The following is a 13574-nucleotide window of genomic DNA, read 5'->3' on the forward strand; positions in this document are numbered from 1 at the left end:
ATACTAAAATAATAGCTGAAAAATCAGTTTAATGAAAAAATAAAACATCACTTCGACAAGTTACATAAGCTACACGGAATATCGATCTTGCAGCGAAATTTCTTGTACACACCTCTTGTTCACGAAATTTTTTTTACACACTCAACTTTTTAGAAGTGTGTCTAAGACACACTACTTTTGTGCTTGACTAATTTTTCAAATAACGTGAAAGACACATCCTAATACGGGCCGTGACACGTGTCATTGACATTAAAAAGAAAAAAAAATAGAAATTATAATTAAAATCCATCTTCCCATTTTCTATCTTAAGCACAATTGTTGCTGCCAGTCTGCCACCATAGTTGTTTGTGAGAAAGTTTCCAACAACACAAAAATTCAACCACACTATCTAGACAACTAGCTGAAAATAATCGAGCAACAAATTGAGTTCAACAACCCAATAATCAACAAGACCCAATTGAATTTACAAGCTTTTTTCGATACCCCAACAATGGTGGATTCTAGATTTTTTTACCAAACCTTCAATACTACCGTTAAAGTTTTTAAATCTATCACAAATAAATGGTTTTCATAATATTTAGACAATAAACCAACAAAAATCATTCAATTTAGATATAAAATTTTATGTTCTTTCAAAAATTCTATTTGGGGAAGAAGACGGGGGGAGGGTGGTCTTAGGAAGAAGACCAGAGGGAGGGGGAGGGGTTCCTGTGGGGAAGGGAGACCAAAAATGAGATTTTTTACGGACTTCACGCATTTTTTTGTGTGTAAACACGCAAGTGATATCTGGTCAAAAATAATGTCTTAGACACACTTTTGAAAGGTTGAATGTGTAAAAAATTTCTCGTGAAGGAGATATGTATAACAGAGATTTTGCTACAAGATTGATGAGTAAACTATGTATTCTGCCACACAAAAATGATATAACAAACAATAATGTCTAATAGATAAATAGAAAAGGTGTCATATAAATTGAACTTGATGGGATACTCGTTACATCATATTCTAGAATTGAGTAAATATAAGGCACATAATAATGGTAGAACGTTACATTGTTATAATTTTTCTGTGACTATTTTGAGCATTAAACGCTGATAGCAATGTCGCCATAATTTTGAAAGGAGATAAAACACAAACGTTAAAACGTAGACTACACATAATTAAGGAAAGTTGTTTTTTCCCAATTTATGTAAAATATATTTATCAAAAAGGATATTTTATGACAGACAACTTTGATACTGAAATTAAAAAAGTATAAACATTAGGTGACAAAAAAGTTACTCAACTTTGCCTTAATATTACAGAAAATGACTTAACTTTTTCTAACCAAGTAGTTACTCAACTTGGCCCAAGTATCATAAAAATATCTCCTTTGGATAATAGTAATTTAAAGCACATGAAGGATTACATCTTGACTCGAGTTCCCTGGATAATAATTTAACAATGTTCTTGTCACTACATTATAAACTTCAAGAGCACAAATATATTTGTAATATCTTCCAGAAAAAAATAACTGGCAGTTAAAAGAAAGGACCATCTTCTAATCGATTAAATTTCATAAAATGCAAGGACCTACAGTCATAACTCATATTGTGTTTCAAGATAAAAATTTGCTCTCTCAACTCAGAAGCAACTCCAGGTTCTATACCAATAGCATTGCAGGCTTTAGCCGAGAATGGGGAAGATACGCGTAACATGCTCCAGTGGAACACTATCAGCAGTATTTTTCTTAAGCTCTGGATGGTTGAACTCAGTGCGAGGAAGCGTGATAAGTTGGCCCTTACCCTGACCTTTCTCAATAACCCAACCGTTATTCGATACTTGGTGCTCAAGGAACTTATCCAGTGAAAGACCCTCAATGTTGATTGCCTGCTAAGAATTAATTATACGGTGAGCTGCAAAGCATGTCATAGTGATAGAAGAAACTCGAGGGACTATCGGGTAAATTCAACCATCCAATTCAACTTCTCAAGTTTCTCCATTCAAACTCATACTAACAGATTCATCTTATTGTTTTGCAAACCATATATTTATCCAATGATTAAGATTTGTGAGCCTTCCAAATTCTTTCAGGTGGTTGCACAAGTAAATATCAGAATAGATAATACACAAGCAATCATGAAGAAAAACATACCTCTGCAAGAATTGCCCTTGGAACCTTCTGGTAGGTTATTGAAAGGACATGAACAGCATATGCTTGAATTGCTTGTTCAAAACCTGCAGTACATATTTTCTGAATATAAACATCATTCATTTATCTATACACCAGCAAAGAGGGTGGAAACCCCTGAGCAAAGGCGCATTACGATATTCCCTGTAAATTCTATATGTAAAAGAAGTTATCCTAATTCAAAATCTCAAGATTATAACGAAACTTTTTTTTTATTGTAAAAAATTATGATAAAACTTCAAGCTAAATCTACAATGTGTAACACAGAAGGAGAAGCAGGAGACAACTACCAAGAAAAGAAATTTGTTTTGATGAGCAACAAAATAAGATATTTATAAAAAAAAAGTCAACATTATGGGCACAAGTCTGAGTTAGCCAACATATAAATAATACAAGAGGGGATCAAGTCTCGGCAAAAGTCCATCTCATACTATTTTTCTCCAACATTTCTATTCAAGTTTGTCCCAGAAAGTATTCACTTTCATCAAATACAGAACTGATTTTGCATTTGCAACGTCCTATATCTGCTTGATATAAAAGAGGTATGGTTGGCTGTTGAAAAATCAGGAAACAATAGTAGTTTGAATGCACACATCAAAAGCAGTTTCTCTGAAAAAGCTGGAAGTCAATAATTTTATTAATTAAGTTGGAAGTTAAACATAAATAACACAAGGACAATACAATTGTGCGATCACGGAGTTTTCAAATGCAGATACCCAAATCATGTAAATCTTTGTGTTGAAAAGAGCACAAAGATTTAGGTTGGACCAGGTCTAAATTGTCAGGGAGAAACACTCATGTATGTTAATGGCTTAAACTTCCAACACAAAGTAATCAGTAGTAGAATAAGCAATAACAGCTATGTAAAAGGACACAGTTTGAAACTCAAAATCCCTCCACGAAACTCCTGTTGTTTCCTCAGTTCTCTTCAAAGATGTAATACGTTTTTAAACTTTAAAAAGTTCCTCATTTTATCGAGGCCTACTGCTACTGAACAGTGTGGGGGCAAGGCGAGGATTAAAGAATACAGGGACAGAATACCCAAATCACGTGATCAAAATTTTTTTATTGGTAGATCGTGTGATCAATATAGGGGTTGGGAACTATATTTCTTTCACTTTGTTGCAGTGTTATCAAAGGCGAAAAGCACAAAAAAGCTCTAAGGTCTGTTGGGGCTTTAAGCGCAAATAAAGCGTGGGCTTTAATAAGAAAGGCGCAAATGGAGAAAAACTATGAATATGTATGTGTAGTCCAAGACTAATATTTATAAGCATGAATACCAAATATATGGAGAAAGAAATTGAAGAAAATTTGTAATAAAATAAAATATCAATTGTTTATTGTCGCTTCTTCAGGATTACGCTCATTGGCAAGGAAAAGTATGCCTTGGAGCCTTGATGAAAACACTGAAGCGCCCACTAAGCGAGGCAAAGCGCTCAACATGTTTTGAGCCTCGCTTCAGGGCTTAAGCGCGCCTTTGATAACACTACTTTGTTGTTAAAAACAGTACAAAGATTTAGGCTGGGCCAAGTGTAGAGCGTCACAAGAAACACTCAGGAATATTAATGGCTTGTATCTTCTGCATTAATTTATTACAAATTAATAGATCAAGCAAATTGAGCTAACTAAAAGGAAATGGTCTGAAACTCAATCCTTCCATGAAATTCCCGTTGTCTCAACAGTTCTAAGCATGTCTGCACAGAATCTATACTTTTTTGTAAAATAAATAGGTTTTTAAGTAATACCAGGGACAACTTCCACTATGTGGCGGCTCTTTGAAGCTTCATCCCAAAATTGACGGAACCTTGCAGTCTGGAAAAGATGTGTTCACTTGTTCAATAAATCATTGATATAAAGAGAACTATCAGCAATCAAAGTATGACATACCTCCAAGTAGTGTGAGAGAACAATTAGTGTCTTGAATTGCTCTTCCATTTGCTGAGGAGTGAAATGAGTAAATCATTATGATAAAAAGGATAGTATCTGCATCTTACACAGTTGAAGATTTATATCCAGATATCAAATTGTGTTCTGCCTTACCTCCCCGAAAGCATCATATGACCACAACAACCACAAAAAATAAGTAAAGAAAATTAAGGAAGGCGAAAAGTGCAGCAAAAGTTGGTACATGAAAGTGACCATCAGAACATAGAGGATACCAAACAACAACAATGCCTTAATCCAGACTTGTTTGGGTCGGCTATATGAATCCTCAAATTCAATATCCATTCTGATCCATATGGATGCATTTCACAAACAAATAGGAAACTGTACTAGCTAAAATTTTGAAAAAGACCAACAGAAGGAAATGGACAACTTCTTGGGAAGACAGTCTTTACAATCTTTATATTTGTAGATATCTTTTCACAGATCAGCGATCAGATCTCAGACATCATTATATATCTATTTATCTGTTTCAGACTTTAGCTGATTTCCTCATCAAGGCAAACAGAGGACATTTCTGACATAATAAAGCAACAATCCTTCCCAAATCCCCAGCCCAAAAATAATGATGCAATATACTTACAATCTAGTTGGATACCATAAGAGACAATAAATGAGTACTCAACATTAGGCAATCAAAAGACAACGATGAGTACCCCAAATTTGGCATCCAGAAAGAGACAAAAGAAGGAATTATGTCGCTAACCGAACCACTTACCTCACTGAAGATCTTTTCGGATTAAAGACTACTATTAACCTGACAGACGATCTTTTCGGGGTTTTTTCATTACAAAATCATGTTGATAACCAACTCACTAACTTCCCTTATTGTATTTTTTTAATTAACATAAGCAATGAAACTACTAACATGTTGTGTTCGCCATTAACGGATGGTTAAATATTTCTGGTAACAAGAAGTAGTAGTAATAGCACAAAATTATACATAGCAAAATCACAATGCATATTCACCAAAGCGTAAGTCATTAATAAAGGCAATGTCAGAGATAAGTACCACTCGTTCAGGGATAAGGAAGAGACAGAGGCTGAAATCTGGAGCTGGCATTGCCATTAGGGCCTATTTTTTCCAAACAAATAAATAAATTACATAACAACAGAGGCAATTAGTAATGTCACAGGATACAAGACAAATGAACTTTATTGCACCTTAACCAAAATACGAGCAACAATTGGTGTACTCATTCTCTCTGGCTCAAACTGCACAAATAAAACTCAAAATATAAGTAAAAAAAGATTGTTTTTTTAGCACCAAATTAAATTATTACTTCTTAAAATAACGACACAAACCTGATAAAGACGAAGAAGGCAAAGGTTCGCATCCAGATTGTATGTTTGAGAAGAAACCTAAAATTTACATTGAAATTACTCAATCAGAAACAAAATTCCAAAAACAAAAACTGAAAAGCGGATAAAAACCCATTAAAAAAGATCAAAGTTTGGAGTCATTAGACTTACCTGTTCGTTAACATAGTTTTCAAGATCAGGGAGGATATCTGGATTGTAAGGGTTAACGGCAATGAGCTGCTCTACAGTGACAGCCAGCTGTGACTTTTGGGTAGTCTCCTCTTTCCCCATTTTTTTAATTATATCTGCGTTTTCTGTATGCTGTCTTTGGAGGAAAACCCGAATATGGGACTGAGAGGAGGAGCCAAAGAGGGGTTGAAGTTTAGCTGAACTGAGGTTTTAGGGTTAGAGACGGCGAGAGAAGAAGATTGCTGGAGCGAGTTCATTCGCTTTGTGTTAATGACTGATATACCCTTCCCTTTTTTTCCTGTTTTTTCAAAAACAAAAGTAAAAACAACAACATAAATGAAAATATTGTTATTGTTATAAATATATTATATTATGGATTTAGTACTCCGTTGTAAATAAGTTTCCTCAACAATCTTATACATATGATACTCCGCCGTAAATATGTTTATATATTTAGTACTCTATTGGAAATAAGCCTCCTGAAGAAGTTTATCCTTTCGGTACTCCGTTATGGATAAATATTACCCATGGTAGAAGATTATCTATATCTGGCACAATATCTTAGAGTAGCAGCTTACATTGCAACTTGCAGCAGCAGCAGCTTACACAGCAGTTTGCAGTAGCAGCTTCCTTTTTTCTATAAATAGAGGAGAATTCAGTTCATTATTTACATAAGTTTGAAGTTTGAATAATATATCAGTTTTCTCTCTATACTTGTCTTTACTTTACTGTCTTTATTTTATAACACGTTATCAACATGAGACTCTGCCATCTCGAGAAAATACTTTGAAAGTATCAGAGGTACGAACTTTCTTTTTCTAAATAATGTCAAATCTTTCTAAACTTGAGTTTGTAGCCCTGGATATATCGGGCAAAAGTTACATGTCTTGGGTGTTTGATGCCGAAATTCATCTTGATGCGATAGGTCTGGAAGATACCATCAAAGATAAAAATCAGGCATCAAACCAAGACCGTGCCAAAGCAATGATATTCCTACGCCATCACCTTGATGAGGGCCTGAAAATGGAATATCTTACTGTTAAAGATCCAGTCATACTGTGAAATAATTTGAAAGATAGATATGACCACCTGAAGATGGTCGTTCTTCCACAGGCACATTATGATTGGACTCATTTAAGGCTACAAGATTTTAAATCTATCAGTGAGTATAATTCTGCTATGTTCAGAATTATTTTCCAATTGAAACTATGTGGTGACAATATTACTGATCATGATATGTTGGAGAAAACTTTCACCACTTTTCATGCCTCGAATATGCTCCTGCAACAGCAATATCGAGAGATAGGATTCAAAAAGTATTCTGAACTTATCTCACATCTTCTTGTAGCCGAGCAATGTAATGGGCTATTAATAAAAAACCATGAAAGTCGACCTACTGGTTCTTGTCCATTCCCTGAAGTGAATGAGACGAACTTCCACCAAGCTAAGCGTGGAAGAGGACGTGGCCCCAGTCGTGGTCATGGCCGTGGTCGGGGAGGAAACTCTAATCGTGGTAATAACAATGCACCAAAGAACCCTCCTCACCACCAGTAGTGGAAAAGAAAGGAACAAAAGCATGAAGCGGTTCAAGCAGCAAAGCCAGAAAATACATGCTATAGATGTGGAGGAAAAGAGCACTGGCCACGTACATGTCGTTCGTCAAAGCACCTGGTTGAGCTGTATCAAGCCTCCCTGAAGAAGACAGAGAAAAATGCTGAAGCAAATTTTATTTTTGAAGATAATTTAGACTTTATGCATTTGGATGTAGCTGATTATTTTGCACTCCCATAAGGAGAAACAAGTCATGTGATCGGTAGTGAATCTGTAAAAATGTAAATATTTTAATTTTTGTTGTTTGTAGTAAACAGTATGGTTATGTAATTATTGTACATAAATAAAAGTTATGTTTTGAAAATGATGTTTACTATCATATTTATTTTATTTATGTCATTTTGAAAAATATGAATAATCCTCAAATTATGTTTGGATCAAAGACCAATCATGAAGATATTTGTGTAATTGATAGTGGAACAACTCATGCCATATTCAAAGATCATAAATACTTTTCTTATCTTCATAAGGAAAAAATAAATGTTTCAATAATTTCTGGTAATATATGTTTGATTGAAGGCTCCGGAAGAGCTACTATATTTCTGTCTAAGGGAACAAAACTTATTATCAACAATGCATTGTTCTTCTCTAAGTCCCGAAGAAACTTGTTGAGTTTTATAGATATCTGCCGAAATGGGTATCATATTGAGACAATAGATGAAATGAACGTGGAATATCTTTGTATTACAAAGAATATTTCTGGCCAGAAATGCATTATAGAAAAGTTATCAACTTTATCTTACGGCTTATACTATTCAAAGATTAGTACAGTTGAAGCATACTCTATCGTAAACCAGAAGTTTACTGATTCAAATACTTTTGTGCTTTGGCATGGCCATTTGGGCCATCCTGGATCAATAATGATGAGACAAATTACTGAAAATTTGAGTGGACATCCATTAAAGAACCTGAAGATTCTTACAAATGATGAATTTTCTTGTGATGCTTGTTATCAAGGCAAAATGATCACTAGACTATCACCAATGAAGGTTGGCGTTGAATCCCCTACCCTTTTAGAGCGTATATATGGGGATATATGTAGACCTATTCACCCACCAAGTGGGTTGTTTAGATATTTTATGGTCCCAATAGATGCATCTTAAAGATGGTCTCATGTGTGCCTACTATCATCTCGCAACCTGTCGCAAAGCTATTAGCCCAGATAATCCGATTAAGGATACAATTCCTAGATTATCCTATAAAGGCTATTCGTCTTGATAATACTGGAGAATTCTCATCTCAAGCTTTTGATGATTATTGTCTATCAGTTGTGATAAAAGTTGAACATCCCGTAGCTTATGTTCATACTCAAAATGGCCTTGCAGAGTCATTTATCAAACGCATGTAATTAATAGCAAGACCACTACTTATGAAAATAAAATTGTCCACTACTGTTTAGGTCCATGTTATCTTGCATGCAACATCACTTATCCGTCTTAGACCGATACATTATAGTAAATATTCTCCGTCACAATTAGTTTTTGGTCATGAACTAAATATTTTCCATCTACGAATTTTTGGATGTATTGTATATGTGCTAGTAGCACCACCACAGCGCAGTAAGATGAGCCCCCAAAGAAGGTTAGGAATATATATTGTATTTGAATCACCCTCTATTATTCGCTATCTTGAACCATTGACGAGAGATTTATTTACCGCTCGATTTGCAGATTGTTGATTTGATAAAACAAATTTCCCACAATTAGGGGGAGAGAAAAAGGAAATCAAAAGTAAAATTATGTGAAAAGTTTCATCATTATCTCACTTTGATCCACGTACCCCAGAAGATCATCCATTTACAGAATATAGCAAATCAAATGCCAGACGCATTTACTGATTTGAAAATGATAACTAAATCGCATATCCCTGCAGAAAATGTGCCTATCCGAATTGATACCTCAGCAGGACCATCTACTAGCATGAGAGCTAGTGAACCTAAAGTACGCCTGAAGCGTGGTAGACCTTTGGGTTCTAAGGATCGAAATCCTAGAAAAAGAAAATCGACAAATGATCAAAATAATATTATGAAGGGATCTCCTGAAGAGACCCAAGATCTGATTAGTTCTGAGATTCATGAAGAAATCAATGAACCTGAGACTTAAGTAAGTGAGGAACTTTTAATAAGTTCTATTGGCGATGGGATTAATTTAAATCGGTCTAAAATAGTAGTAGATAATATTTTTGCATACAATGTTGCACTTAACATTATGCAAGATAGTGAGAATCTTGAACCCCGGTCTATCGAAGAATGTCGACAAAGATCTGATTAGCCAAAATGGCAAGAGTCAATTCAATTGGAATTGAAGTCACTTGCTAAAGGAGAGGTCTTTGGACCAGTAGTCCAAACACCTGCTGGTATAAAGCCAGTTGATCATAAATGAGTTTTTTGTGCGAAAAAAGAATGATAAAAATGAAGTTGAAAGATACAAGACTCGCGTTGTTGCACAAGGATTCTCACAACGACATGGAGTCGATTATGAAAAAACATATTCACTAGTTATGGATGCCATAACATTTCGATATCTCATCAGTTTAGCCTTACGTGAAAGGCTTGAAATTTATCTAATGGATGTGACTACAGCTTATTTGTACGGGTCACTTGATAATAAAATTTACATGAAAATCCCTGAAGCATATTCAAAATCTCAGAAAATGTACTCAATCAGATTACAAAGATCTTTGTACGGTTAAAGCAATCTGGGCACATGTGGTATAATCGCCTCAGTGAATATTTGCTGAAAGAGGGTTACATAAATGATGTTATTTGTCCATGTATTTTTATAAAGAAAATGACTTTAGAATTTGTTATACTTGTTGTTTATGTTGATGGCATAAATCTTGTTGGAACTTGAGAAGAGCTTCAAAAGGCAATTGAATATCTTAAGAAAGAATTTGAGATGAAAGATCTTGGAAAGACAAAACTTTGTCTTGGTCTGCAAATTGAACACTTAGCAGACGGGATCTTTATCCACCAATCTGCCTATACAGAAAGGGACTTAAAACGCTTTTACATGGATAAAGCGTACCCATTGAGTACACCAATGGTTGTTCGATCACTTGAAGTGAATAAAGATTTATTCCGACCTCCAGAAGAGGATGACGAACTCCTTGGTCCCGAAGTACTCTATCTCAGTGTAATTGGTGCACTAATATATCTTGCTAATGCTACAAGATATGACATAATATTTTATGTTAATTTACTAGCAAGATATAGTTCTTCTCCTACACGGAGACATTGGAATGGGATTAAGCATATATTGGGATATTTAAAGGGAACTCCTGATATGAGTTTGTTTTATGCTAACAAAGATAGTGCAGATCTTGTTGGCTATGCAGATGCAGGTTATTTATCTGATCCCCATAAAGTTAGATCTCAAACCAGGTGCATTTTTACATGTGGAGGTACTATCATATCATAGCGCTCCACAAAGCAATCTATTGTTGCTACTTCTTCAAATCATGCTGAAATAATAGCTATTCATGAAGCAAGTAGGGAATGCGTATGGTTGAGATCAATAATTCATTTTATTCGAGAAAAATATGGTTTGGAATGTGAGAAAAGACCCACAATTTTATACGAAAACAATGCTGCATGCATAGCCCAATTGAAGGGAGGATTAATAAAATGAGATATAACGAAGCACATTTCATTAAAATTATTCTACACACACGATCTTCAGAAAAATGGTGACATTAATGTGCAACAAATCCGTTCAAGTGACAATCCGGCAGATTTATTCACTAAATCTTTACCAACTTCAACTTTTGAGAAGATGATATACAAGATTGGAATGCGGAGACTTAAATATTTAAAATAAGATTTTTATTAGGGGGAGTAAAATACGCAATGTACTCTTTTTTTCTTACTAAGTTTTTTTCCCACATGGTTTTCCTTATAAGGTTTTTAATGAGGCAACTAGCAATGCGTATTACTAAATATGTGTACTTTTTTCCTTCACTAGGATTTTTTTCCACAGGAATTTTTCCTAGTAAGATTTTAATGAGGCACATTATCTTTTAATGAATATCCAATGAGGAGCGTTATAAATATATTATATTATGGATGTTCATTTAGTACTCCGTTGTAAATAAGCTTCCTGAAGAAGCTTATCCATATGAGACTCCGCCGTAAATATGTTTATCTACTTAGTACTCTATTGGAAATAAACCTCCTGGAGAAGCTTATCCTTTCGGTACTCCGTTATGGATAAATATTACCCATGGTAGAAGATTATCTATATCTGGCACAACAGCTTAGATTAGCAGCTTACAAGCAGCTTACACAACAGCTTGCAGTAGCAGCTTCCTTTCTTCTATAAATAGAGGAGAATTCAGTTCATTATGTACATAAGTTTGAAGTTTGAATAATATATCAGTTTCTCTCTATACTTGTCTTTACTTTACTGTCTTTATTTTATAACAGTTTGTAAGTTATGTGCGCTGCCTAATAAATTTCTTAAATTAGTAGTTAGTTTTATGTTGGGTTAGGAATCTATTGTAAAATATTAATTGATTACTTATAATATTATCTATATTATTATAAAAGTATGAATACAATGTTGCTAGACCAAAATAGCCCTAAAATATTAATTGATTACTTATAATATTAATGTACAAAAATGTAAAAGTACTTCATTAATGGTAGAGTCCAAGTCAAGTTGGTATACAAAATACAAGTAGAATAAATTTCTGCATTCAATTTTACAAAGTTTAACGTTAACAAACGCTGATCAAAAGCTGACACGTATATTTCCTTATTAATTAATTGCAACAGTTAAAAGAAATTGAATTTATTATGTAAGGAAAAAAAGAATAAGTTTAGGATTACTTTTCAAGTAGGAGTACAAAATAAGACGTGATTGTTTCTGGCATTTCAAAATTAGCAGTAATTTTTTAAAATGTTTTTCTTTTTTCTTTTTTCTTTTATTGAGTAACTTGGTTCCGAAAGTACTGTATAATATTTTAAATGGTTAATCGTATTTGCATAGTACGCAGTCTTTTGATGTTAATGTATTCGCATTTAATTTTTAATTTTTTTATTTAGTTATATGTTTACAATAATTTTTCAAAATATATTTTTTAGACATTTCTCAGTCATGAATATAAATATTTTTTATATTAATTTTTATATTTTTGTCTGTGCCTATTATATTTTACTATATCTATATTATATTAAAAGCACGAAGGTCCTTAACGAAATGTCGTTCGCCTTTTTTGTCCCTTAAAAGTAGATTTTATATTGAACAAAATTGTAATTTAATAATTATGTTCCTAATATTTAGGAATTTAAAATCATCTAAAATTTCGATTATTAAATTTTTTTTATTTGAACTGTGTAAAAACTCCTATATTTAGAAATTTAAAATTAATTAAGTTTCACTTTATATAAATATTTTCCTTATTTGAAAACAGCTAAAATTATTTGTAGTTCATTGCATAAACAAGAAACGTATAAATATATATTCACACTTTTTAAAAAAGTTGATAACTGTTTTTTTAATATTGAAACTAACTCCCATCAATATCTATTAGTTTTGGGGAGTCTAAGTTCCCACCATCCCTGCTAAATAAATTAACGTAAATATACTATTAAATATTTTATTCAAAAGCACTATCAACTCAATCATTCAGAGATAGTACACAATGTAATAGAGTGAAAGTGGAGCTATGATTTTCTAAAATATAATCAGAAAAATAAACAAAAAAAAAAAAGATAGGAAAAAATATGCTTAAAGCACGTTCATTTTACACTTAACTCATAATATCACCATGACTTCGTCATATGCTTTTGTAATTATAATTCTTTTGAGAAGGATAATTCTCATGACACAAAATTTATATGCAACTTGTGTCGCAACCATGTCGATTAGTACTGATATGTCTATATTTGTATAATGATCCATTTTTTTAAAAGTTATTTTATGTTAAATAGAATTATCATTTAATCTTGTTTAACTATGAATTATTCGATATTATATTTGAACAATTTTAATTTTCTACTCAAATACTAATATTTTCCTCTTCTTCGGGGTTTTTGCATAATATTTGAAAATTATACTCAACAATTATAACAAAATAATAATAATATAATTAAAAATCTAAAGAGAGAGAGAGAGAGAGAGTTTTATCTTTAATAATTAAAGACAATGCCAAAATCACAATAAGACATCTTTTTTTTTATTGAGCTAGCTAAATAGGGTTAACATTTATTATTTTCAGGAACTTATATTTGTTTTTTATTTCATCACTCAAACATATTTGTTTAGTAACAAAATACTCTGTATAATCTTTCAAGTGAGATCTAGAGATGGTAGTTTGTACGTAGCCTTACCCATATCTTATGCAAGTAAAGAAATTG

General features: G+C 33.1%; 1 protein-coding gene across 1 annotated transcript; it reads right to left on the reverse strand.

Annotated features, from left to right (window-relative positions):
- Nucleotides 1-1355: 1355 nt before the first annotated feature.
- LOC107789133 (eukaryotic translation initiation factor 3 subunit K) lies at nucleotides 1356-5854 on the reverse strand. The gene is made up of 8 exons (XM_016610906.2): nucleotides 5588-5854; nucleotides 5420-5476; nucleotides 5279-5329; nucleotides 5127-5189; nucleotides 4058-4108; nucleotides 3916-3982; nucleotides 2135-2217; nucleotides 1356-1869 (listed from the first exon to the last, which is right to left on the reverse strand). The coding sequence occupies exons 1-8, from the start codon at nucleotides 5705-5707 to the stop codon at nucleotides 1666-1668; spliced, it is 696 nt and encodes a 231-aa protein (XP_016466392.1). The 5' UTR covers nucleotides 5708-5854; the 3' UTR covers nucleotides 1356-1665.
- Nucleotides 5855-13574: the final 7720 nt, after the last annotated feature.

Source organism: Nicotiana tabacum, chromosome 2 (assembly GCF_000715075.1).
Source record: "Nicotiana tabacum cultivar K326 chromosome 2, ASM71507v2, whole genome shotgun sequence".
Lineage (NCBI taxonomy): Eukaryota > Viridiplantae > Streptophyta > Magnoliopsida > Solanales > Solanaceae > Nicotiana > Nicotiana tabacum.